This window comes from Phacochoerus africanus, chromosome 16 (genome assembly GCF_016906955.1).
Source record: "Phacochoerus africanus isolate WHEZ1 chromosome 16, ROS_Pafr_v1, whole genome shotgun sequence".
Taxonomy (NCBI): Eukaryota; Metazoa; Chordata; class Mammalia; order Artiodactyla; family Suidae; genus Phacochoerus; species Phacochoerus africanus.
The window spans coordinates 7,809,692-7,836,727 of record NC_062559.1 but is presented as its reverse complement, the minus strand read 5'-3'; the positions used below and the strand labels follow the sequence as shown (position 1 = coordinate 7,836,727).

The 27,036-nt window shown below is 45.0% G+C and overlaps 1 protein-coding gene and 1 non-coding gene across 2 annotated transcripts in view; one reads left to right on the top strand and one right to left on the bottom strand.

Moving 5' to 3' along the window:
- Positions 1–27,036, top strand: part of MGAM2 (maltase-glucoamylase 2 (putative)) — an 89,227-nt gene that overhangs the window by 35,125 nt on the left and 27,066 nt on the right. The window contains exons 15-33 of the mRNA XM_047763393.1: positions 2,595–2,766; positions 3,499–3,615; positions 7,316–7,473; positions 7,605–7,689; positions 9,314–9,370; positions 10,255–10,379; positions 11,691–11,779; positions 12,786–12,835; positions 13,821–13,988; positions 15,369–15,524; positions 16,863–16,991; positions 17,049–17,138; positions 18,769–18,923; positions 20,440–20,608; positions 21,191–21,287; positions 21,865–21,977; positions 22,451–22,576; positions 24,090–24,218; positions 26,060–26,167. Coding sequence (XP_047619349.1) covers positions 2,595–2,766; positions 3,499–3,615; positions 7,316–7,473; positions 7,605–7,689; positions 9,314–9,370; positions 10,255–10,379; positions 11,691–11,779; positions 12,786–12,835; positions 13,821–13,988; positions 15,369–15,524; positions 16,863–16,991; positions 17,049–17,138; positions 18,769–18,923; positions 20,440–20,608; positions 21,191–21,287; positions 21,865–21,977; positions 22,451–22,576; positions 24,090–24,218; positions 26,060–26,167 — 2,293 coding nt within the window. The remainder of the gene's footprint in view (positions 1–2,594; positions 2,767–3,498; positions 3,616–7,315; positions 7,474–7,604; positions 7,690–9,313; positions 9,371–10,254; positions 10,380–11,690; positions 11,780–12,785; positions 12,836–13,820; positions 13,989–15,368; positions 15,525–16,862; positions 16,992–17,048; positions 17,139–18,768; positions 18,924–20,439; positions 20,609–21,190; positions 21,288–21,864; positions 21,978–22,450; positions 22,577–24,089; positions 24,219–26,059; positions 26,168–27,036) is intronic.
- Positions 13,464–13,573, bottom strand: LOC125117847 (U6 spliceosomal RNA). Its single transcript, XR_007132751.1, has one exon. It is a non-coding gene; the product is annotated as a U6 spliceosomal RNA (small nuclear RNA).

Genomic DNA, 27,036 nt, shown 5'->3' with positions numbered 1-27,036 from the left:
ACGGGATGAGCCTCCAGGGAACTTAATTCTAGAGGCAGAGACTGTGCTGAGTCTGTTTTCTGGCACCATTTTGCCTGCATGACTTTGTATTAATGCTGGATTATCCAGGTGAGAGAGAACCCTTGTCTAGTAAACAAGGATTTTTTATCTCAATGGGGAAAAAAGCCTCAAGAAGAACACACATTTCTGATTTTGCTATCTTGTATTTTTTGGCTTCTTTGTCTCTCACTCTACCTTTCCGAGGAAATAACAGGAATAATAGTAAATAATAATAAGTAATGATCTAGTTAATAACTAGATTCACAAGACAGTTTCCTCATCTTTGACATGAGAAACTCAGCTTTTTGTTTCCAGTGGCCCCTTGCTATTCTGATCTACCTGGACTCTTAGATGCATCTCTGCAAGAGTGGAAGGTGGGAGAGGGAGTGGATAAATGTCCAGGCCAGGAAGGAAGCGTCGGGACGGGCAGGGGGAGGGAAAGAGGGTTTAAGTTGCTTTGTTGTTATTGTCTCCGGGTGTGGTCAAGTCCTGCGACGCCATGATGGGGCTGATGAATACATTCCATTAGCTGTGGTTAATAGCTAAAAGGTAGCTGTGAGTAAGAAAGTAGGAGGTGTCCTGACTTCCCTGGGTTGGGCAGAATGGCCTAAATTCCCAGAGAACAGTGGAAATAAACATAACTTGGCCTTTGGGCATGAGGCAGAATTGGTGTAAATACAGATAAGTCATCCATCCAGTAGGATCTGGGTATCGGGAGAAGGGAAGTCCTAGATCTGATGACTCTTTGGCTCCACCTTACCTGGAAGCAGAGTGGTTACGGATCTACCCAAAGGATGAAATTCACCTGCCTCTAGACTGAACGCAGAATAGCAGATCCTCCCAGAGATCAGAACCTGACCATAAATAAACCGAACCTAGGGACAGAAAATAGACATGTAAGCATCTCTGAATAAGATTGTCCGTCTGAGCTGGGAAAAAACAGGCGGTTGTCTCATCTGTGTTACCATAGTGGCCTGAACCAGGAGTTCCCACTGTGGCTCAGTGGGCTAAGAACTCAGCATAGTCTCCATTGATGATATGGGTCTTGCTCAGTGGGTTAAGGATCCAGTGTTGCCGAAAGCTGCAGTGTAGATGTGGTGTGGCTGTGGCTGTGGCGTATGCCTGCAGCTGCAGCTCTCATTCAACCCCTAGCCTGACAACTTCCATATGCTGCAGGTGCGGCCCTAAAAATAAATAAATAAACAAACAAACAAACTAGAAACCTCAGATAACTTCATCCCTGTTTCAGTTCACACTAAGTTGAATATGTTTCTTTTGTGTCTGATGGTGGCAGAATGGAATAAAGCCTCTGGCTAGTGGTAATGAAGGCAAAGTATCTGAAAGGGGAAGGGGGATGAGATTTGAAGAAGGGGCCCTCTCTGCCAACCTACTCCTATCTGGGTCATTAAATTGTCAGAACAGGGCACTTAACTTCCATAAACCAGTCTTCCAGTTCCGAGTGTTCTCCTTTGAGTCATTCTAAGGCATTCTGCATTTAGAGACCCTCTATAATGACCTTGGGAACACACAGTGGGGAAGCACTAGAGGTGGACGTAGGGTCTGGGGGGACTTACCTGGTGCCTGGTGGTACGCTTTTCTCAGACCACGCATTGGAAGGAAAGGTAGAAGCGCTTGCCTGCAGAGCGCTAGCAGCAATGGTGGCTTGGGCGTTACCATCCTGGTTTTGGAATCCAAAGGAAGGTACGAACTGTAGAAGGAGAAGGGAGGCATGGAAATTTCAGTAAAGTGCCTACGTGAAAGAGCATGCAGAACAAAAGCTGGGAAAAGAGCCTCCCTTGTCTAACAATCCTCGTTTTAATTCCTTTCTTACAGTTTTATTTGATATGTAATATTTATGTGTAATACGATACGAATAGTATATGCTTTGCAGAAAGTGTCATATGTCATTGTTGACATTTTACTTGTCACTTAATTTAGCATTTTGTTTGGCATTCTCATTTCAATTAATATTACTTTGTAGATATTATGATTTTCTAACATCAGGGATTGCTGCTAATAATAAGTTCTGAAGCTTCAGAGGTACCCAGGTGCCTGGAGCCCAGCTGGTGTACAAACTCTTAGGCCAACAGTGGATACAGGGCTCCAGCCCGAGCTGGCATTGTGCTAACAAACAGGATTGTCAATGGGCAGCAAGGCATGGCCAAGGCACATTGGGAGAACTTTGTCTAGAGGGAGAAGATGAGGCCAAGACCTCAAAACATGGTTCTAGTGTGTGGTTGACCCAAAGCCAAGAGCACAACCAGATCCAACAAGACAGAGGAAACAGGAACCTAGAGAAAGAAGACAGGAACCTAGAGAAACTCCCTGGGGGACTGGACTGTAGAGGTTTGTCCTGTCCTGTGAGATCTGAAACTTTATATGCAGAAGTGGGAAAAAAGCTCTTAAAATGCTAAACTAATTTGCTCACCTGATTCATGATACTTTGATGTTTTTTTTTCTGAGTTCGGTTGGAAAGCCCATTACTGCCCTGGGTATGAGAGAGTCCTAGATGCTCACAGCTCACTTCACAGTTAATTAACTGTGTTCCTTTTCAGGGCGATGGAGGCCATCCTCTCCAATAAAAGAGGCTTCATCCTGTCCCGTTCTACTTTTGCCGGATCTGGCGCATTTGCTGGTCATTGGTTGGGGGACAACGCAGCCACATGGGATGATCTCCGATGGTCCATTCCCAGTATCCTGGAATTCAACCTATTTGGCATTCCCATGGTGAGTTTCACTCTCAGTCAAGGGACCTTCACCTGTTATCCTTTGACATTGTTTTAATCAGTGCTGTGTAAACTGCCTTCTGAAGGTAGGGTGGTAAAACTTTGTCTTTGGGTGGCCATCCATGGACTCTCTGAAGTTGGGAAAGAGACACCATGAGTAAAATGCATTAGTATCATAGAAAAATTCCATCAGCAGAGTGTCAGTAAACAGCAAAGTATGAAATCAGGGAGTTCCCATCAAGGCCCCGCGGCTAACGAATCTGACTAGCATCCGTGAGGACGCAGGTTCGATGCCTGGTTTTGCTCAGCTCAGTGGGTTAAGGATCTGGCATTGCTGCGCGCTGTGGTGTAGGTCACAGACACGGCTCGGATCCTGCATTGCTGTGGCTGTGGTATAGGCTGGCAGCCACAGCTCCGATTTGACCCCTAGCCTGGGAACCTCCATATGCTGCGAGTGTGGCCCTAAAAAGAAAGAAAAGAAAAAAGAAATTGGGAACTGAATATTGAGGATGCGCCCTTGAAACAAGAGTCATTCTTCCTCTTGACAGTAGATCCACGATGCATACTTGCTTCTTTCTCCCTTTAGCTGGAGGCTTGCCCTGGAAGCCTGGGACTTCCTTAAACACGGAAGAATGCAAACAAGAGGTCCTCCTTTGCCTTGTTACATAGGTACCCAGTCAGAGCCTTCACCTTCCTCACTGACCACTGCGCTGTGTGTGTGCTGATTCTCCAGGTGGGCGCCAACATCTGTGGTTATGCAGAAAATGTCACAGAGGAACTCTGCAGAAGGTGGATGCAGCTTGGAGCATTTTATCCGCTATCGAGGAATCACAACGGGCCTGGGTTCAGGGTAGGTTCCAAGAAAAGGGGTGGAAACTTCTTGGACTGTCTGCTCTGCGTGTACTCAAAGAGGGGCTTGAAGAAGATCCCTTCGGGATTGGTCCTCAGTGCAGGAGCAGAATAGGTAAATCCTGGGTGTTAGGCTTAAAAAGCAGGGAATTGGGATGGAGGCCTGTGGGGAACCATGTGTATATAATTGAATGCTTTTCTATTTGGAGACATATCAACAAAGGTGAGGAGGCTTGTTAAGGTGTCTGTGGTTTTGCTGTCACTTCTGTTCCACCTTAGATAAGACGAAAGGATTGGAGTTGACGGAGATTTTACTTCTGTTTTTACAAGGGAGACCCCTCCTAGATATGGAGGAAGGGTTTAGGGAGGGCAGGGCAGCGATCTGAACGTTTTCCCACCCGGTTACAACACTCCGTCTTTCTATGAGTGGTTTTGGGAGACCATCTGCTACTTCTCATGACCCTTTTATCCTCTTCTATCTGGAGTCCAGGCTTTGATGGTCAGGTGTGTGGCTGTAGGTTCGAAGTCTCCCTTAAGGAGATGTTTCTGGTGATGGCAGGAGTGAGTAAGGAGGGATGCCCTTGCTTTTAATGATGCAATCTGTGGTTGAAATCTTTCACATCCAAGTGGTTTCGCTCTTAATGGGCTCATCAGCGTCACTTAACCAAGCCTCATTTTAGCTCAAGTTCTTGACTTTATCCAGTGACACGTCTCTAAGCTGGGAAAGATTCACAAGCAAGTATTGTATCCCTGGGCCTTCCTAGCCATTGGTGATCTAGAGAAAGATGCTATTTCTGACCTTCTAAGCAGGTGGCTGGGCGCAGGTAGGGCAAGCGCACTTCCTGAAGAGACGGCCTGGAAGGACCTGATGGAGAGGTGCTGTCGGGCTGCTAGGTTACCGTGCCTCTTCTCCCTTCTTCTTGACGAGCACTGTCCAGTAGGAGGATAACGCGGGCCACGCGTGTATGTTTAAATGTAAATTTAAGACATGAAAAGACACAGGAGCAATTATTCTTGAAATATTTTATGCAACTCAGTATATCCATGACATTATCATTTCTACCTGGGTTTAACCCAACACATTAATGAGCTATTTTATATTCTTTCCACTAAGTCTTCAAAATTCAGGGTGCACGTGACAGTGGCAACACATAGCAATTTGGATGCTAAATTTTAAGCAGTTGGAGGACATGTAATCCTGCCAAAACAACGATGTTTAATGGAAAAACTATTTTACATTAATTCTATTTTGGTTTCTATTTAAATAAAATCACGTAAAGTTAAAAACTCAGTTCCTCATTCTTACTGATCACATCTCAGGTGTTAAACGGCCTCACGTACCGTGTAGCCATCGTCATGGGCAGCGTTAGCTCTGGACTTTCTTGGATGGAGACCAAAGAGAAGGAGGTTGTGGAGGATGGTTTCTTTGGGATCTGGACTCGGGGTTTTCATGAACTCCACACTGCGGGGGCGGAGTGGTCTCATGGAGCAGTTCTTTGTGGAGGGCGGAAATGGACATCTTAAGGAACCAAGAAAAGGGTAATAAATTTAGAGAATTTCCTCTAAAATTCAGTTGCAGTAATACAGTACAGGATGCCAGGTCTAAATATGGCATGCATATCTTTCACATCTTTAAAGTTACAATAGGAGTTTCCGTCGTGGTTCAGTGGTTAACGAATCCAACTAGGAACGTGAGGTTGCCGGTTCGATCCCTGGCCTCGCTCAGCTGGTTAAGGATCCAGTGTTGCCGTGAGCTGTGGTGTAGGCTGCAGATGCAGCTCGGATCTGGCGTTGCTGTGGCTCTACAGCTCCAATTAGACCCCTAGCCTGGGAACCTCCATATGCCTCAGGTGCAGCCCTAGAAAAGAGAAAAAGACAAAATAAATAGATAAATAAATAATAAAATTACAATGGACATGAACAAAACAACTGCCCATCATCAATGGAAATTTCTGTTTCTGGGTCCTAAGAGAATTAGATTTCCCATCTAAAGGGATTTTTCTTTGTTCTTGGATAAAATCTACTAAAAACTTTCCTCATGATTTTGTTTCTGCACATTGTGTATTGGAGAACAAATAGAAGTCACTGTCTTTGGAATAGAGAGAATAAAACACATTTCAATGGTGAAAACATTACAGACAAACCTAAATTGAAAATTTACAACGAATCTTAAAAATCGCACATTTCTAAAAGTGTAAGGAAAGGAAGAGAGAGGGCTTATAGATCATGGTGTAGGCAATGTGGCTTAAGGCAGTGGCTTTCAGATTCTTTTGTGGGAGGAATACGGCCTTAATCTGCTTAGCCAGAAGAAGCATTATGAGAAACCTGAATTTTTTTTTCTTTCGTCATTTTTGCCATTTCTTGGGCCGCTCCCGGCACATGGAGTACCCAGGCTAGGGGTCTAATAGGAACTGTAGCCCCACCAGCCTACGCCAGAGCCACAGCAACTCTGGATCCGAGCTGCATCTGTGACCTACTCCACAGCTCACAACACTGGGTCCTTAACCCACTGAGCAAGGCCAGGGATGGAACCCACAACCTCATGGTTCCTAGTCGGATTCGTTAACCACTGTACCACAACGGGAAACTCCTGAGAAACCTGAATATGTGACATAAACTGGAGCAGCTGTGGAAGGACCCAACCAGCACCTTTACCTCCATGGCAACCTCTGTGGGCTCCTTCATCACCCCGAGGCTGCCAGAGACAACGTATGTCAAATGTAAACTCTGCCGCCTGCTTGCAGTTTTACGTTGCAAGAGCCTTGTAGCTGCTGTTCTTTGCATCTGTAAAATGAAGGCGCAGGACCAAGGTCCTTTCAGTTCTGGAAATGCTTTCTCATCCTCCAAGTTGGAAAACATTGCTACTTTCATCTGAGAAAGCTTCTTCTTTTTTTGAAAATTTTATTGGAGCATAGTTGACTAGTGGACTTACAATGTTGTGTTAGTTTCAGGTGTACAGCAAGGTGAATCAGTTATGCATAGACATATATCCATTCTTTTTTCCCGCCTGTATTATTACAGAATATTGAGTAGATTTCCCAATGCTATCTAGTAGATCTTTGTTTTTATTTATTTTATATATAGTAGCATATATATGTTAATCTCATCTTCCCCATTTATGGTTTCCCTTTAGTGACCATAAATTTGATTTCATAATCTGTGAGTTTGTTCCCATTTTATAAATAGGGTCTTTTGTATCATTTTAAAAAGTATATTCCACATGTAAGTGATATCATGTGATATTTATCTTTCTCTGTCTGGCTTATTTCACTTAGTAAGATAATCTCCTAGGTCCATCCATGTTGCTACAGATGGCATTATTTCATTCTTTTTTATGGCCAAGTAATATTCCATTGTATATATGTATCACATCTTCTTGATCCTTTCATCTGCTGATGAACATTTAGGTTGCTTCCAAGTCTTGGCTCTTGCAAATAGTGCTACAGTGAACATTGGAGTGCATGTATCTTTTCAAATTATAATTTTCTCTGGATCTGTGCCCAGGAATGGAATTGCTGGATCATAAGATAGTTCTATATTTAGTTTTTTAAGGAAACCCCATTCTGTTCTCCATACTGGTTGTACTAATTTACATTCCCACCAACTGTGTAGGAGGGTTCCCTTTTGAGAAAGTTTCTTATCAACAGGGCCCTTGAAAATATTGATGGAAATATTTAGTAATTGCTGACATTTTCTTCTAGGACCAGGATCCGGCTGCCTTTAGTGAAAACAACTCAACGCTGTTGAATTCCGCCAGACACTATTTGAACATCCGCTACACCCTGCTGCCCTATCTCTACACCCTTTTCTACCGAGCTCATTCCTTGGGGGAGACCGTAGCCAGGCCCCTCGTCCATGAGTAAGCTTTCTGACCTGCAAAGAATCCTTTTCAGATCCCAAGTTCCCCTACTTCGTTAGTAGCAGCAAGGTTAGTAGGGAATGTGCTGCTGTCCTATCAGGGAGGCTTCACCTGCCTTCTCTGTTTTCCAGGTTCTACCAGGACCCAGCCACGTGGGAGGTGCACGAGCAGTTCCTCTGGGGGCCTGGACTCCTCATCACGCCTGTTTTATATGAAGTGTGTTTATAATCTCAACAATGGGGTGGACTTTCCCACTTGTCCTCATTGCTCTATAGCTGAAGAAGTGGGTCCTGAGTTTCTGTGGCTGTGTTTATATATGTATTAATATATGAATATGAGAGAGACAGATCATGAAAGTTTGGAAATTAGAAAAATTGTAATTTTTTTTTTTAAGGGCCACACTTGAGGCACATGGAGGTTCCCAGGCTAGGGGTCGAATCAGAGCCATAGCCGCCAGTCTACGCCAGAGCCACAGCAATGCGGGATCCAAGCTGCATCTGCAACCTACACCACAGCTCATGGCAACGCCAGATCCTTAACCCACTGAGTGAGGCCAGGCATTGAACCCGCAACTTCACGGATGCTAGTCAGATTCATTTCTGCGAAGCCACGATGGGAACTCTGAAAAATTGTAATTCTTGATCCCAACTCTTTACCAAGCAAAACAATCTATATTTTGCAAAATTACCTGAATGTTTATTTCCTTAAGCATGTGGCCGTGGTACTGATGGGGGCTTTAAATGCCTGCGCATTCGGGCTGGCCAGCTGTCTGTGTTTCCCTTGGACCAGAGAGCGTGTGCTCCTGGGGTGGAGAGTGGCAAAAGAGAAGAGGTGGGGAGAGGTGTGTGGAAGGAGAGGGAGATGCTGGGTGGGGAGTGGGAGGTGTGTTATGCTGGAGCCTGTGTGTGAGGGACCACACACACCCTTCCTAAGTGGAGTTTGGGGCAGGGGTGAGCGGGGAAGAATAGGGGAGGGGTCCTGCTGATGTTTAGAAATGGATCCATTTATAAATATGAGAGATGGCCCAGGAACTCACGTCAAAGGCCCTTGGAGCTAATGTTTTAGCCACAGCATCTCATGGTCCATCCTGCTAACTAGCAAGTGGTCCTCCTAGAAGCCTCTTCTGGGGGCTTAGATGCTTCATTCTCCTCCCACCTGTCAGATTACAAATCACTCAGGGAATAAACTTTCTCTGCTTCTTCCAGGAGCCTCAAAGCAAAACCAATGTAATTTCTAGAAACAGCTCTGCTTTGGGTAAACTGCCCAACTGTTCTGAGTATCTGTGTTTTGCTGGTACAGTGGGATGATCCCACCTGTCTCTGTTGGTTGTTGAGAGGAGCACATGCAACTATGTGTTGTGCAAACTGGAAAGGGATGTGCCAGTGCTGCTCATTGGGTTTTGTTTTTTGTTTTATTTTGTTTTGTTTTGTTTTTTTGTCTTTTTGCCTTTTCTTGGGCTGCTTCCACGGCATATGGAGGTTCCCAGGCTAGGGATCGAATCGGAGCCACAGCTGCCGGCCTACACCACAGCCGCAGCAACACAGGATCCGAGCCGCATCTGCAACCTACACCACAGCTCACAGCAATGCTGGATTCTTAACTCACTGAGCGAGACCAGGGATTGAATCTGTAACCTCATGGTTCCTAGTCTGATTCGTCAACCACTGAGCCACGACGGGAACTCCTGCTCATTCTTTTTTTCAAATTTTATTGACCTATAATCGATTTACAGTGTTGTTTCAGGTGTACAGCAAAATGAGTTGCTTACACATGTGCATGTGTGCAGTCTTTTTTCCCATACAGTTATTACATAAGTCAGTGCTTGTTATTGTTGCCCTAGGGTGTGGACTCTGCAAAAGCATACATACCGGACGCCATCTGGTACGACTATGAGACTGTAAGTGATGCAGCCCTGTTGGGCTTGGAGACCTGCCTCCAGCTGAGGGCAACTCTGAGGCCGTGGTCTTGGGCTAGAATAATACAGGGGTACTTTTAGTGGGTACTTTCCTGGGAAGAAGGCCTTTCCAGATGTACAATGAATCATTGAAATAATATGGCAATTTTCATTATATCAGCCTGGCTGCTATGCAGCTCTCTGGACTAGTGATGCGTCTTGGGCAGTGATGACCTAGAGAATTGAAGCCCAGTTGTGGAATCACAGCATGGGGTACTTCAGAGAAATAGGGTGGACTGGAATCTCTGCTATCAACTGCTTATGTGACTTGGGCAAGGCACTACCCTTTGGAGTGGGAGGGGGTTTTGTTTTTCTCTTATTTATTTATTTTTAATTTTATTTTATTTTTGCTCTATTGTCTTTTTTTTTTGTCTTTTTGTTGTTGTTGTTGTTGTTGCTATTTCTTGGGCCGCTCCCGAGGCATATGGAGGTTCCCAGGCTAGGGGTTGAATCGGAGCTGTAGCCACCAGCCTACGCCAGAGCCACAGCAACGCGGGATCCGAGCCGTGTCTGCAACCTACACCACAGCTCACGGCAACGCTGGATCGTTAACCCACTGAGCAAGGGCAGGGACCGAACCCGAAACCTCATGGTTCCTAGTCGGATTCGTTAACCACTGCGCCACGACGGGAACTCCTCTATTGTCTTTTTATATATATTATAAATGGTTGACTGGGTCACTTTGTTGTATAGCAGAAATTGACAGAACATTATAAATGAACTATAATACATAAAAAATAAAATGAGGCAGCTGAACTAGCTGATCTCCAAGGTCATGGCTAGCCCAAACAGCCTATTATGTGATCTTTTTTCCTTTTGATGGTTAGGGAGTAGCCACCCAATGGAGGAAACAATTTGTGGAGATGCTACTGCCAGGTGACAGGATAGGACTTCACCTTCGAGGGGGCTACATCTTTCCCACCCAGCAGCCAAACACAACCACAGAGGCCAGGTAAGTGCCTCACTCTTCTAAGAGGTGACTGCTCTGGTGCTCTAAGGGGCAGGGTGTTACAGGAGAGGAAAATAGGGACGGAAGGTGGATAAACTAAGGGAAAACATCTCCAGTGAGTAATCCTTCTCACGTGCTTTCAAGCCCAGATTTGGCAGCTCAGTCTTCATTTAGCCAGAGATAAATGTAGTCTCAATTCCTTTCCAGTTCCATTGTCTTTCACTTTTAGATTGAATCAGATTATAATAGTCAAGGAGTTCCCACTCTGGTGTGGATTAAGGATCCAATGATCTCTACAGCAGATCACTGCTGAAGCACAGGTTCAGTCCTCAGCCCGGGACAGTGGGTTAAGGATCCAGCATTGCCACAGCTGTGGCACAGGTTGCAGCTGTGGCTCACATTTGATCCCTGGCCCAGGAACTTCCATATGCTGCGTGTATGGCCAAAATAAATAAGTTTTTAGAAAAGAATAGTCAATAGAAAAGAATATTACTCGTGATAATTTCCTTAGGGTCAGAAATTGTCCTTAAGTAGATTCCCTTAAGCATGAGGGATGCAATGCAAGTTCAACAGAAGATAAAGTGTTGTTATGTGGGAGTTCCCATTGTGGTGCAGTGGAAACGAATCCAACTAGGAACCACAACTTTAGAGGTTCGATCCCTGGCCTCACTCAGTGGGTTAAGGATCCAGCGTTGCCATGAGCTGTGGTGTAGGTTGCAGATGTAGCTCGGATCCCGAGTTGCTGCGGTTGTGGTATAGGCCGGCAGCAACAGCTCTGATTAGACCCCTAGCCTGGGAACCTCCATATGTTGTGGGTGCAGCCCTAAAAAGACAAAAAGACAAAAAAAAAAAAAGTCATGTGAAAATCAATAGGTTCAAGATCAAAGCAAGAAAGTTTGGGCTCAAGCCTTAACTCTGCCTCTTACCTAATGTGTTAACATGGGCAGCTTCCATTCTTTGTTTCTGCTTATCATAGTAAATTGGTGATGATGGTCATTCAACTTTTTAGAGTTATTAAGAGGGTCAAAGGAAATAACAGAAATGATTTAGAATACACGAGACGCTTAAAGAGTGCCTGCCATGTGGTGAGCACCCAGTGAGTGCTGATTGTTAGCTCTCGCTCCAACCCAGCAGGAACTACCTCCTGCTGCCTGCCATCCACCCACGCCCTGCTTCTGTGTTTTCATACAGTGTCAGCATTGACTTAGCATCTGGGATTTTCTCGGAGATTATCTGTCCCGGGGACAGGAAGGGGGCTGGTTTAACGTCACTCTAGCTCTTCCTTCTCTGAAATAGAGAATTGCTCTTTTACAGTCGGAGGAATTCCCTGGGACTCATCATTGCCTTGGACTATAAGAGAGAAGCAAAGGGGCAGCTGTGCTGGGATGACGGTGACTCTAAAGGTAGACTTGCTCATGGCACCATCACCATGGTTCTCGGTGGAAGTTCATCTTTGCAAGTTGCCCAGTATGGCACGAACCCTGTTTTCACCAATGCTGATTGCTGTAGCTTAGAATCAGTTTCTTCTTATTTTTTTATTTTGTCTTTCTAGGGCTACACTCATGGCATATGGAAGTTCCCAGGCTAGGGGTCAAATTGGAGCTGCAGCTGGTGGTCTACACCACAGCCACAGCAACATGGGATCCAAGCCATGTCTGCAGCCTACACCACAGCTCATGGCACCACCAGATCCTTAACCCACTGAGCGAGGCCATGGATTGAACCTGTGTCCTCATGGATACTAGTCGGGTTCATTACCACTGAGCCACGATGGGAACTCCAGAATCAATTTATTCTTAAAGTTCAGTTGGCCAAGCGCATGCATTAGGGGAGACTTCAAATGAGCAAGTTGTATGTTATTGCCCCTATCAAAGCAGCAGACATTGCTGGATTTAATTATTCTTTGCTCTAGGTTTTATTATTAATACCAAATAACATTTTGCTAATAGATTTGTAAAATACTGCCTCGGTTGCTCTTGAGGGGCAAATATGTAATCTGGGGAGTGTTTTTTGCCACGTATAAGTACCTCACATAAGCTTCTGGTCTCACCATCTAAAATCCTGCCCTATGTAGAATTAACATTTGTTATTTATTGGCTATTCGTTATTGTGCTGTGCGCGGGGCTGATAAGCATGAATAAGCCATAGACATTGCCTTGAGGAAGTCCCAGTCCAGCAAGATAGTGGGCCTGTGGCGCCAAAGTGTTTTAAATGCCAACAAGAGGGCACCACAGAGGGCCACGGAATTCAGAGGCTCGAAGGGGTGCAGGACGCCTCTGTGAGGTTTGCCAAAACAGGTGGAACTTGGGTGAGCAGGACTAGGCGGCAGAGGTGTTTCCAGTGAAGAGAGGAATGTGCCCTGCCTCTCTCCTCCTGTAGTAACAGGGCCTCCTCGTCTTTCTCTTTCAGATGCTGTAGCTCAAAACAAATACATTCTGTATGATTTTTCTGTCACCTCTGTGAGTACTGGTTTTGAAGAACCCACAGTGCATTTTCTCTTCTCTGACTGCTTTTTGCATTTTGGGTTTGCTGTAGAAACTGGGTCATGTGGGGTAAGAGCGGTCCTAGAGGATTTAACCTCAAAAGCAAAGTTTTCATCTTGTCAGACCCGTAAGCCTGTAGAACATCAGGATGCGTTTGATGAAGAACCTGTTCCGGGTAATAGAATCAGTAAATAACCTGTACGCCAAAGCAAAACATTACCAAAAAAAAAAAAAAAAAACTAGGATTCTTATGAGTCTGGGTGACAGACTTCTCCAGGACCATCACCTGGCACCATTTATTTTATTTTTTTGTTTAAGTTCTACCTCTGAACAAAGCCCTGAAATTTTTTAACTTATTATTTTTACTGGGGCATAATCAACATGTAATATCATATTGGTTTCGTGTGTCCACCATAATGGTTCAGTATTCGTATTGTGAAGTGATTACAGCGGTGAGTCAAATGAACATCCATCACCACACACAGTTACAAATTTTTTTCTTGTGATGAGAACTCTTTAAGATCTACTCTCTCAGCAATGATCAACTATACGGTAAAATACAGTCACTGTGCTGTGTATCACGTGACCATTCATGACTTGTTTAAAACACATGCAGCGCCTCACAGATTTGTACATCACCCTTGGGCAGGGGCTGTGCTCATCTTCTCTAAATCCAGCGACGTTCCAACTTTAGTGTATATGCTGCTGAAGCAGGCGCTTCTTTTTTTCTGAACTCTATTGAGGTGTAACTGACAAATAAAATTGTACATAGTTAACTCATTACAGCATGATGATTGATACCACTGATTATTAGAGAAATGCAAAGCGAAACACCTGGCACCATTTAGAACCTTAGAGACCACACACCTTCAATCTCAGCAAGAAAGGTAGTGGGTGGTGCTTGGGCACAATTACAGTGTGATACATCTGATCTCGAAACAGACTTATTTTTCTCCTCCAGAACCGTCTCCAGGCAAAGATTATAAAAAATACGTACACAGACCCCAACGGACTCACATTTACAAATATCACAATCTTGGGAATGGACAAGGAACCTGCTAATTTTACTGTCTTCCTTAATAATGCTGCCACCCCCATTTCAAGCGTTGTCTACACCAGTTCGACAAAGGTGGGATATTGTGCCATCCTGTGACCCCCTCGCTGACAGTTCCGACCTGAGATTCTGACGGCCAGCTGTCCCTTGCTCTTTTGACTTTGGGCGGTCACAGAGACAGCTGGCTCGCTGGAAAATCGCAGGGATGCAGAGGGAGAATCCCCTGCATATGGACGCTTGAGCTTTGTTTGCATTAGGACTCTGAAGACAGTAGGAGTTGGGACCCTGAAAGACAGCAGTTCTCCTCTGGGCAAATTTAAACGCAGACATGCTAACCGCAGACGTAGTATTATGAAAACATTATTCAATTGATGTTCCCGTCGTGGGTCAGCGGTTAGAGAGCCCGACTAGTATCTATGAGGACACAGGTTCGATCCCTGGCCTCGCTCAGTGGGTTGGGGATCTGGTGTTGCCGTGAGCTGTGGTGTAGGTCGTAGACGTGGCTCAGATCCCAGGTTGCTGTGACTGTGGCATAGGCTGGCAGCTGTAGCTCTGATCTGACCCCTAGCCTGGGAACCTCCACATGCCTGAGGTATGGCCCTAGAAAGACCAAAAAAAAAAAAAAAAAGGAAAAGAAAGAAAATATTATTCAATAAATTGGCCTAGTTCTAGAGAGTATTTACACGTGTGTTCTCTCATCTAAGTTAAAGACTTTCTTTGAGACACTGTTGGTATTATTTTTTCTTAGTGTTTTAAGCTCTTTTTATACCATCACAGAAAGAGAGTTTAGTAGAACATGATGGGGTGATATGCGGTTGCTCTTATGGAGTGGTTCCCTTATGTGATAATCTCTTGACTATTTCAAGCACTGGGAAATTCACTGTTTATTAGGGTAGCCCCCTTCCATTATGAAAACACATGTAGCAGAGGACGAGAGCTTGGGTTTAGGGCATTCTAATCCTCGCTCTTCTGTGCCTAGCTGTGGCCAAAGCAGCAAACCTCTCTGAACCTCAGGGTTCTGTTTTGTAATATGGAGAGAGCCATATTATTAATAGCACAGGGTTGCTTTATAGGATTAATAGAGATAAAGCATATAAAGTGGTTATCACAGCGCCTGACCCACGTAAATACTCAGTAACGTTGAGCTGTGCTAATTACTCCCATTGTTATTAAAATGGATGAGCAGCAGTACCCAGGGGGCAATGAATTTGAAATGCCAACCATGCTTGTGATCTGTGTTCCTTAACATGGTCAGGAATAAGTCAGATTCGTTTTCCTGACAGGAAGGTCAAAAGCCCCAGAGGAGAAAAGACAGTGTGACAAACAGCCCACGTCAAAGCGGTGATGGACAGAGGGCTCCCCCGATCCTGACTCCCAGCCCGTCAGGGAAGGGCGTGATCCAGGCAGCCCCACGTCGTCACCGTCACCACCGTGGCTTCCTTCCTCTTCCCTCAGGTGGTGAGCATCACGGATCTCCAGGGACTGTTACTGGGACAAGAATTCTCCATTGAGTGGAAGCTTCCAGTGCATGACCTGCAGAAGTTCAACTGCTACCCCGAGGAGCCTGCGGTCTCTGAGGAGAGCTGCCAGCAGCGGGGGTGCCTGTGGGAGGTGAGGACCAGGAGCAGGTGGCCAGATAACCACAGGGAGCAGGAAGCTGCAAACAGTGTCCCACCAGCAATTAGGCACTTGGGAAACACGGGCTAAACGCTGATGGGTTGAACGGGAGGCAGTCCGACTTTAGGAAGAAAATTATACTGTGCCAAGCGATGAATTATTTTGTTCATGCCGTGGGATAGGTGCTCAGCGTTTCACCCTGAACTAGAAGAAACTCGTTGCCTCTGTGGCGCTCCCTTTCCTCCAATCACAGCACTCAGCACCGCACGTTTTTTTAAACTTAGGATGAACTCGTTGGGAATGCACTGAGTATTTTAAGTAATTCTTTCCATCTGTTGGAAAGTCCATGCCGTAAATAAGATAAGTCTGCTTCTCTCGGTTTGAAAAATAGACTGAAGGCCAGAAGAAATAAGTGGTTTCCTTAAGGTCACAATAAGGACAATAGGGCCACGGGGAGGGGAACCTTGCCTTAGAATTCCAGTCTCAGATCAAGGTGCTACTGGCACGTCACCACTCACCCTTAAGAGGGGGCCTCTGTGTGTGTGTGTGTGTGCATTGCCAGGGTTGCCGTGACAAAATACTGTAAACTGGTAACTTAGAACAATAGCAATTTTATTTTATTTCATTTTATTGCTTTTTAGGGCCGCACCCACAGCATATGGAAGTGAGCAGGCTAGGGGTCTAATTGGAGCTGTGGCCACTGGCCTACATCACAGCCCCATCTGCAACCTGCACCACAGCTCATAGCAATGCCAGATCCCCAACCCACTGAGCAAGGCCCGGGATCGAAATGCCGTCCTCGTGGATACTGGTTGGATTCATTTCTGTTGCACCAAAATGAGAGGTCCAGTAGCAACTTATTATCTCAGAGTTCTGGGAGCTGGACGTCTAGGATCAAGGTGCTGGCAGAGTTGGTTCCTTCCGAGGGCTGTGAGGGAAACTGCTTCATCTTCCTCTCCTGGCTTCTGACGGCTTTCCGGCCATCGTTGCTGTGCCTCAGTTTATAAAAACATCACTCTGATCTCTTCCTTCGTCTTCACCTGGTGTTCTTAGTCTATCTCTGTGTCCCAGTTTCCCCTTTTAACAAGGCTACTGGTCAAGTTGGATTAGCCCTAGTCTGGTGGCCTCCTGCAACTCCATTATCTACAAAGATCCTGTTTCCAAACAAGATACCAGGAGTTAGGACTTAGCATCTCTTCTGAGGAAGGCAGCTTAACCCGTAATAATGGACAGAGTGTAAGAGGCAGTCTGCGTTATAACCACCTTCTCCAGTAATTAGAGCCTCAAAGTGCGACCTCAGAGGCTGACTGAGAGTCCCTCCCGTTGTTCCAGCCCACGACGGTGCCCGGCGTGCCCACCTGTTTCTACGACACCATCCCTAATTACGCCGCCAGCAACATTCAGTACCTGCCCACGGGCATCACCACAGACCTTTCCCACCTGACAGCCCCTGAATCGGCAGCACCACCGTCTTCACGGGGCAAGCAAATTCCACCCGCAGCCGCCGCCGCCGCCAAGGCTGCCTCAGCCTCCGATCCCCTCTCCGCCAAGATCGGCTTCCTCCGCGTGAGCGTCACCTACCACACCGAAACCATGCTGCAGTTCAAGGTAAGCCCGTGTCGCAGAGTCCTCCACGGACGGAGCTCTTAACTGGCAGCTCCGTACAAACGGAAGACATGGAAACATCTTTTCATCTGAATCCCTCATTTTACAGGTGGGGCTGCTGAGGCCCAGACAGGTGAAGGTCAGAAAGTCAGAAGGAAGAAGAGCCAGGATGTGGCCTTAGGTCCACAGAGGCACTGAGCTTCCTACACCAGTGAGCCCTCAAAGTCATGACCATCCTCAGAGAGTCGGTCCTTAGCCCTGAGAAAACACGTCTACTTGGTAGTCAGTCATATAAACGTGTGTGACTTTACAGTAAGTCATACAAGTGAGAATAAGTCACTTCCAGCATCAGAGCTATTTCTCTAGCTCTGGTTCTTAAACTTCAGCACATGCCAGAACCACCTGCAGGTCTTGTTAAACCACAGATGGGCCTTACCCCCGGGGTTTCTGTTGGGTGGATTTGCAGTGCCAGCAAGTTTCCAGGTGATGAAGATATTGCAACTTAAAGGGCCACACTTTGAGGCCCTTTCTGCTCTAATAGAAAGTGTGAACCACCTGTTTGCCAATAACCATATTTTTAAAATGTATTCGAAGAAACGCCAAGCGTAATTAATTTTAATAGCATTTTACTGCATCCATATATCAAAATATCATTCCACCCTGTAATCCAAATATAATTATTGAGATAAATTAATCATGTTAAGTCTTTGAAATGTGCTGTTTAGTGTGCACTTGAGTGAGTCTCAGTTCAGACAACACATTTAAAGGACTAATGGCCACATGGGGGGGGGTGGATCCCACCTGGCACAGCTCAGCTCTAGCCCTTGCTTTTCAATTTCAGTGTTTGAGGCATCACCCTTGGGGTCTTGAGAAAAGGGAGATTCAGATGCAAAAGGTCTGGGGGAGGCTGAGAGTCTGCGTTCTTAACCAGCTGCCAGGCGATGCTGCTTCACACTGTTGAAGGTTGTGAAAGTGGCTTTTGGTCTGCGAAACACCATTCTGAGAAGCAAGGCTTAAGACGATACTTAAGCGGAGTACGTGGACCAGTAACGTCATGAGGAAGGGGATGCTTGGCAATCAAGCTATACTCCCTGGCCTTGGATAACGCTTTTCACTTCTCTCTTTTTTTCTTCCCCTGCACGTGAAAACGGTGGGGGTGGTAGGAACAAGTGGTAAGTACAAAAGAGCAGCCTTAGGGTGGGAAAAGTTGCACGACAGCTCGAAGCTCAACCAGTAAGAAGGTCCCAGAGTTCATAGGAAAATTCAGCGCTTTTATGTCTAACATGCCCTCACATGCTCACACAGAATCTTAAACGCTTACCTGCACGTATGTGTTTACATACCACACACACGTGCATTGCATCTGTGAGGTCCCACACTCTTAAATCACGGGTGTTTTAGAAGTGCCCTGGCTGGCTTTGAATAGGTCTTACCCTGCATTTTGGGAGGTCAGGCTGTGTATCAGGCACAGTAGGTGGGAGGGCCATGCATCTACTTGCTTGGGGATATAAGATGCCTCCGGATCTGATGACTCAGACTGGCCAGAAAACATGAGAACGGAGGAGTATAAGGTCACAGGAGGGATTGGAGGTATGAGAAACCGTCAGAAAGTTTCCTTCTCCCTTCTTGGCAGATCTATGATCCCACTAATAAAAGGTATGAGGTCCCAGTATCTCTGAACACACCTCCCTCTCCAGTTGGCTCCACTGCAAACCGGCTGTATGATGTCAGGATTCAGAACAATCCTTTCGGGATCCAGATTCGACGAAAAAGCTCTGGCACTGTGATGTAAGCACTCTTTGATGCTAATCCAAGTGGCTCTAGATCTAATTACAGTGGCTGCAAGTGGGAGTTCCTGTCCTGGCTCAGGGGGTTAAGAACCTGACGGTACCCACAAGAATTCAGGTTCAATCCCTGGCCTCCCTCAATGGGTTAAGGATCTGGCGTTGCAGTGAACCGTGGTGTAGGTTGCAGATGCAGCTTGGATCCCACATTTCTGTGGCTCTGGTGAGGACCACCAACTGCAGCTCCAATTCGACCCCTAGCCTGGGAATTTCCATATGCCACGGGTGTGACCCTAAAAAATACGAAAAAAAATTAATGCAGGGATTCCTGCCATGGCCCAGCAGAAATGAATCTGACTAGGAACCATGAGGTTGCAGGTTCGATCCCTGGCCTTGCTCAGTGGGTTAGGGATGTGGTGTTGCCGGCAGCTGTAGCTCCGATTTGACCCCTAGCCTGGGAACTTCCATATGCTGCAGATGGAAGTTTGCCCTAAAAAGCCATAATAATAATAATAATAATAATAATAATGCCAGTGAGATATTAACCTTAGAGACTCTAACGCTTGTAAACAGGGAGTGTATCTATTGCCCCTACTTCAATTAGAATTGTGTTTTCTGTTAGTCTTTAACTCAGCAAGCAAAATTAATTGATCAAAGATTTAAACAAACTGATATTTATTTTTAGAGAAAGGAAAATACATGTTCTATTCCTTGTTCTTGTTAAGTAGAACAGAAAGCTATTTAGTAATTACAACGGATAACCTGTGATGGAAATCAGTTCTCTCTGTGCTCATTAAGAAATGAAAACAGAAGAGTCAGGAGGGAAGGGCAGAGATTACTAAGGAGGGCCAAATGGCTTTTTCAGTCTTGGCTTTTATTGAGATTTTAGACTCAAAGCCTTTTTACAATGTCACGCACAAAAGGAGTTGTCATCTCTCCTCTCTTGTCCTGCCGCTGCATGGAATGAAGCCAAGATCTGGCTTTCGTGTGGGGCTGGCGTTCGTTCGCCACCCCATCAGGGTAGAAACTGTGCCCCTGTGTGTGCGCGTCTGCCTCCAGCCCTCTTTGACTCTCTGTCAGACTTTCCGTGTGTTACCCTCTTTGGTGAGAAGTTCCTTGGCCAATCCAGAAAAGTTGTTCTAAGAGTCACACATGTTCTGTTGAAAAATTTGCTTCTACCTTCTCCATTTATTGGCACATTCAAGCTGGCGTGCCAGGCAATGAGAGGCATTGATGTGCCAGGCAATGAGATGAGGAAGACGTGCTCCTTGTTCTAAAGGAGTCCGTGACCCACTAAAGGAGCTCTTAGTCCTGCCAACCGCAGAATAGAAAGGCCAACACAGGACCCTGGGAGTGAGTGATGGCCCTTGTTGGGACCCGGGTCATCTCCCAGTATCTGACCCCGAGTCCGGATGTGCAGTCACTCAGGAGGCCTCTGGATCAACTCGTCGTCCCTGTGTGGCCCATGTCTGCCCGGGCCTGTGCTCAGCTCAGCTCCGAGGTCTGCCCCTGTGTTGCAGTTGGGACTCGCAGCTCCCTGGTTTCACCTTCAACGACCTGTTCCTTTCCATCTCCACGCGCCTCCCGTCTCAGTACCTCTATGGCTTTGGGGAGACGGAGCACACGACATTCAGAAGAAACATGAGCTGGCACATGTGGGGAATGTTTGCCCGAGATGAGCCCCCCGCGGTAAGCACAGAAAAACAAGGTTTTCAATCACTTTCTCTCTGGGCACACTTATTTTAATCTGCACGCCCGTATATGGAGCCCTATTCCTCAGCTCCACTTTATAATGATACATTTTGCTCTCAGATGAAATAAGCCATATGTTAGGATCTTCTGCCCTGTTGGTCCTTAAAATATCAATATACGTTTCCTGCAGACAATGGATTTTATTTCATAAAATTTTAGTGAATACGTTATATGTATTAAGCACATAGAATAAAATGCTGTCTTATTTAATAAGATATTATCTTTGTTCTTCAGACGCTTATGAGCTAGTAAGAGAGATAAAAGCAGAAATAATGCTAACAGGATAATCAGTGCTGTAATAAAATTAGATCATGAGAAACAAGGATGGCACGGGGAGTGGGGCACTTAGATTTTTATTCGGGGTAGCGGAACAGGTCAAGGAAGGCTTTGCAAAAGACAGGACATTGAACTGAGGCTTCAGTACTGAGTCGGAGTTGGCTGTTTGGGTTATGATGCGAAAATGATTTCTTCGATTTTCTTTTTTTGCTTACCCACCTATTCGCCCCCTGGCTCTCCCAGTACAAGAAGAATTCCTACGGTGTCCACCCCTACTACATGGCACTGGAGGAGGATGGCAATGCCCACGGAGTCCTCCTGCTGAACAGCAACGCCATGGGTAAGTCTCACGCATACTCCCCGTGTTCCAGCATAAACAGCTGTGACCACGTTTTTGGAATCTGGAATATCACCAGGAATAAAGTAAGTCCAGGGCAAGGGAAATGGGCCAGATAAACTGATACTCCATTTGTTAATTTAAGTTTTATCGAGAGCTCCAGGACAGGTGTTAGGGGTACAATTTTGACTAATCCTTGTCCCTTCTCTTGGGTGACCTTATTATTTTGCTTTATTTTTATTTTATTTATTTTTTGTCTTTTTAGGGCCGCACGTGCAGCATATGGAGGTTTCTAGGCTAGGGGTCAAGTCAGAGGTGTAGGCACTGGCCTATGCCAGAGCCACAGCAATGCGGGATCCGAGCCACATCTGCAACCTACACCCCAGCTCACGGCAATGCCGGATCCTTAACCCACTGAGCAAGGCCAGGGATCGAACCTGCAACCTCATGGTTTCTAGTCGGATTCGTTAACCACTGGCCATGATGGGAGCTCCTAAAAGTAGCAAATTTTAAGGCAGAGTTGGTATCTGGATAACTCACAATTCCAATAATGCTCATCTTCTTTTTTCCTTTTTTATAGATGTGACCTTCCAGCCGACTCCTGCCCTGACATACCGCACCACAGGAGGGATTTTGGACTTTTATATGGTTTTGGGGCCAACCCCCGAGCTTGTAACTCAGCAATACACCGAGGTTGGAAGTCCTTCTATTCAGTGATAAACCAGCCAGTGTTTAGTGGATATTACCAGGTTCTTAGCACTAAGAAAGCCCAAGGGTTTTTTTTTAAGGCCCCTGGGTGTTCCTATGGCATGATTTGCCCTCTTTTCTGAAAGTCAGGCTTTAGTGTTAAAGGGCTCTAAAGACCTATTGATAGCCCATAGTTCTCTGAGCTACTTGCTAAGTAGCCTTTCTGAAAATCTCTAGGCAATGACAACCACTGAGTTCTCAGGTTGCCTAGAGCGGAGGCTGTAGAGTATAAGGAGACTTTCTATCATGCTGTGTCTTTGTGGTTATTCCATATTTAGGTGACTTTCCTGTTTCTCTTGAGTGAGGCCTCTTAGATCTGACAATACTCCATAGGAGTGCTCCAGTTACTTCAAGAATAAGCCAATCATCTTTTCTTCTCTAAAAAGTCTACTTGGATCCCTGTTTCTTTTTTATTCTAGTTGATTGGTCAGCCAGCAATGGTTCCATACTGGGCCTTGGGATTCCAGCTGAGTCGCTATGGATACCAGAATGATGCTGAAATTTCCAATTTGTATGATGCAATGGTGGCAGCTCAGATTCCCTACGTATGAAACCCTCACTCAGACTGTGGTTTAATTAGTTATGGGAGCTGGTGGCTAATCAGAGATTGAGATTTCTTCATAGAAATTAACGAATGACTACCTTAGGATACAGAAAATGAAGCTGTGGAGCTAGGAAACATTGCTTTTTAAATTTATTTCATGAGCTCCTTTTAAATCAGGTGTTCAGAGTTGCGAGTTGTGTAAATCCTTCAGCACTTTGGGGGGTGCTTGGAGCCTAGTGTTCCTTCCCTTTTGCCAGGAACATCCTGGGGAGCCATGGCTGGGTTTTGAAGGCGTGACATAGGGGACTTGAAAATCATCTCACGGTTATGACCATTTTAGGAGGTTACAGGCTATGCCTGGAGAGAATGGACATAAAGTGACAGTATGAAAGAAAGCAGTTAAAACCAAGCCTTGACTTTCTCTTCAACACGCACATACACACAAGCATATCCTGTGATGACAGTATCTCCTAAATGCCCTAGAAGTGCACTTGATTGCTGTCACCAGGCAGAATTCCATAAACAACATGCTCTTTCTCCTCTTAGAATGATCATTTTCTCATCACCTGTTCTCTTCGCTCTCAGTTCACCTCCTGAGATTTTTGGAGGACAATTCATGACAGGAAGATAGGAACAAAATCAAGTGTTCAGATGTTTTCATCAAAGGTCATCTGAAACATTCAGCAGGCTTCATTTGTTTCTTTTTATCTGCTTCTCTTCTAGATACTTATTAAACATAAATTAGGAAACTAGAAAAAATAAAAGATTAAAAAAAAAATCCATAGATCTGCCTACCTCACTGAGGCAATTCTTTTCCATGCTTTGGCTTATGAACAAATCTTTGCTCCCTCTTTACCAGGAGTGTTAAGGCAATACAGGTGATTCTCACCTTCAGGCTGCAAAGGAGCATCTTTTTTTCCCCAGCTGACTCTTAACCACTCTAGCCATGATTTAATAATCATGGATTGAGTGAATTTCAGGTTCAGAAAGCTGGGTTGGTACTGTACAGAGAAGAGGGAAGACAAGATTTTCATCTCAGGGGCCATCCAGCCAAATGGGGATGGCAGAAACATATACACATACATTCTAGAAAGCCATAAAATAGTGTAGTCCTAAATGTGAATACTTTCAGTCAAGTTTACTGGAGGGGGACAGAAACAGCTGTACAAGCTTTTCTGTTTCTCAGGCACGCCTGGGCTTCCTGCCCTTGAACGTTCAACCAGCACTTGTGTGAGACTCAATGGGTTTGAGACTTGAAGAGTGGAAAAGACATTAACTCAGGGAAGGAAAGGGGAGAATCCAGTTGGAAGAACAGGAGAAGAGGTTGGGGCGGGTGAGCTAGATGTAGGAATCAGAAAGCAATCTCCCTCAGCAGAATCGTAAGGTCTGTCTAGAGGGTACTGAGATAAGAAATTAAGAGGGGCCCGGGCTGGGTCAGCAAGCAGGAGGACTGGAGACTGCCCGAGCCGTCCCTGCTGCAGGACCCCAACCCTCATGCATGCTTCCTCCTGTAGGACGTCCAGCACGTTGACATCGATTACATGGACCGGAAGCTGGACTTCACCCTCAGCCCCAGCTTTCAGAACCTTGGCCTCCTGATTGAGCAAATGAAGAAAAATGGCATGAGATTTATTCTCATTCTGGTAGGTAGTTAGAAAGATGAGATCTTGTTTTCTAAGTCCCTAGTTTAAAAATAGTACCATTGATGGAAACTGGATGAAGAGTACATGAGACCTCCCTGAAAATTTTTTGGAACTTCTTGTGAATCTATAATTTTTAAAGTATTTAAAAGCAAATAAACGAAGGAAGAACCAGTGAAAAGTGGCTTTTAAAAGATAGTACGTTGCAATATGTATTTTTCATAACTGAGTGTCACTGGATGCAATTAATTGTTACTGTTCTTTTGGTCAAGTTAGAAGAACTGTGCTGAAACACTGAATATCACACACACACACACACACACACACACACACACAAGCATCTATTTCAGGCTTTTCCCCTAGAAGGAACAGCTGTATCTTAATCTCACCTTTATCTGAGGGGTTCCAAAACCTCTTAAGTTACCCTTAACCATTACTCAGCAGTGATGAGGCTCAAGGGACTTCTTTTTTCTTAATTAAACTCACGAAAGTTTATGAGAAGATAGGAACAAAATCAAGTGTTAAGATGTTTTCATCAAAGGTCATCCGAAACCTTCATCAGGCTTAATCTTAACTGAGTTAAGACCCAGAATACCAATTTATTATTTCACTTTGGAAGCTATATCCTGGTAAACACAGAAATAATTGCCGGCAAATGGTCCTCCCTTCCAGCTTCCAAAAGTTATAGCGGTATTTGCTCACTTTTGTCCATTCATTCGTTCAAGTCTTAATTAAACACCGGGCCTTGGAAATCACTGTTCTTTTAGGGCCACACTCGCGTCCTGTGAAGTGCCCAGGCTAGGGATCAAATCGGAGCTGTAGCCGCCGGTCTACGCCACAGCCACAGCAGTGCAGGATCCGAGCTGCGCCTTTGACCTACATCACAGCTCACAGCAATGCTGGATCCTTAACCCACCGAGTGAGGCCAGGGATTGAACCTGCATCCTCATGGATCCTAGTCAGATTTGTTTTTGCTGAGCCATGACGGGAACTCCAGAAATCACTGTTCTAAAAGGGGTGTGTGTGTGTGTATGTTTATAATGTAAATAAATGAAGACAATATCCTTTTTCTTATAGGGATTTTATTCTGTTGGAAGGAGACAGCCAATAAATATTAAAAAAGATAATTTCATAGGCTGATGCATAAGCCATTTTCAAGCTTTTCTAGTATTTTTTTTAAGTATTTTTAGTATTTTAGTATTTTTAGTACTCATTTAGTATTTTAGTATTTTTTTTAGTATCAGATTTAGTATTTTTTTAGTATTTTTTAGTATTTTTTTTTAGTATCAGATTTTTGTGGGACAGATGGGGATTAAGCTATTCAAAAATTTATATTAAAAACACAAAACAAAAATTCCCCCTTCCAAAAAAGATATTATCAGATAGAGAGTGATGATAGTTATGAAATAGGATGTTTTATGGAGAGTAGTGGGGGCACGTGTGGGATGGGGTGAACAGAGAATGTCACTTTAGACACAGACAAGTTGGGCCACAGAATAGAAAAGATAGTTTCACACTCCTAAGGAATATTGCTATGACCCTGTGAAAACACAATAAATTGCCTTTTTCCACTTCAGGGTAATGTCTTATTATGCTGCTATATAACCAGGAATTGTTTTCCTCAAGAATGTTATAGACATCAACATATTAATTGATCTCTCATTTGTCTGTGGGTGGGTGGGTGGGTGTGTGTGTGTGTGTGTGTGTGTGTGTGTGTGTGTGTGTGTGAGAGAGAGATACTGAGCTTCACCATTTTTTCTGCACTGTGAATTGTTAAAAAATTTAGGGGACTTTTTGTGGGGAGGTTTTTCTCATGCTTGCTGTTCTAAACCCTTTCATTGCAGGATCCAGCCATTTCTGGCAATGAGACCCAGTATCTCACATTCACCAGAGGGCAGGAAAACAATGTATTCATCAAATGGCCAGACAACAGTGATATTGTCTGGGGAAAGGTAAGGCTTAGGGGCCTGTAATTAATCAGCATCACAATGTCTTGATTAAAAGAGGCTCTTGGGGAGTTCCCATCATGGCACAGTGGTTAACGAATCCGACTAGGAACCATGAGGCTGTGGGTTCAATTCCTGGCCTTGCTCAGTGGGTTAAGGATCCAGCGTTGCCATGAGCTGTGGTGTAGGTCACAGACACGGCTCGGATCCTGCGTTGCTGTGGCTCTGGCGTAGGCCGGCGTCTACAGCTCCGATGAGACCCCTAGCCTGGGAACCTCCATATGCTGTGAGTGTGGCCATAGAAAAGACAAAAAAAAAGATGTTCTTGGGAGTTCTCTGGTTGCCTAGTGGTTTAGGATTCAGTATCGTCCCGGCTGCGGCTCATGTTCGATCCCTGGCCCAAGAGCTTCCGCATGTCATGGTTGTAGCCAAAATAGATACATACACACATACATGTAAGATAAAAGAGGCTTTTAGTAAATCTTGGTAAAATATAGGGAGTAATTTGGAGTTCCTGCCGTGACGCAGTGGGTTATTGATCCTGCTTATCTCTGTGGAGTCACCAATTCGATCCCTGGCCCTGTGCGGTGGGTAGGCTATCCAGCATTGCTGCTGCTGTGGCCTAGGTCGCAGCTTGGATTTGATCGCAGGCCTGGGAACTTCCATATGCCACAGGTGCGGCCAAAAATATATGTATATAAAATAAATATATATATATGTATATATATGTATACGCACACACACATATATATATATACACACATACACACATGTATATGTAAGTTATGAATAAGTAGAAATCTGTTGCTTTTTAGCTCGATAAATATGAATAAGACCAAGGTTTCAGGCCTAATCCTCTAAGAAATCAGTAAGCT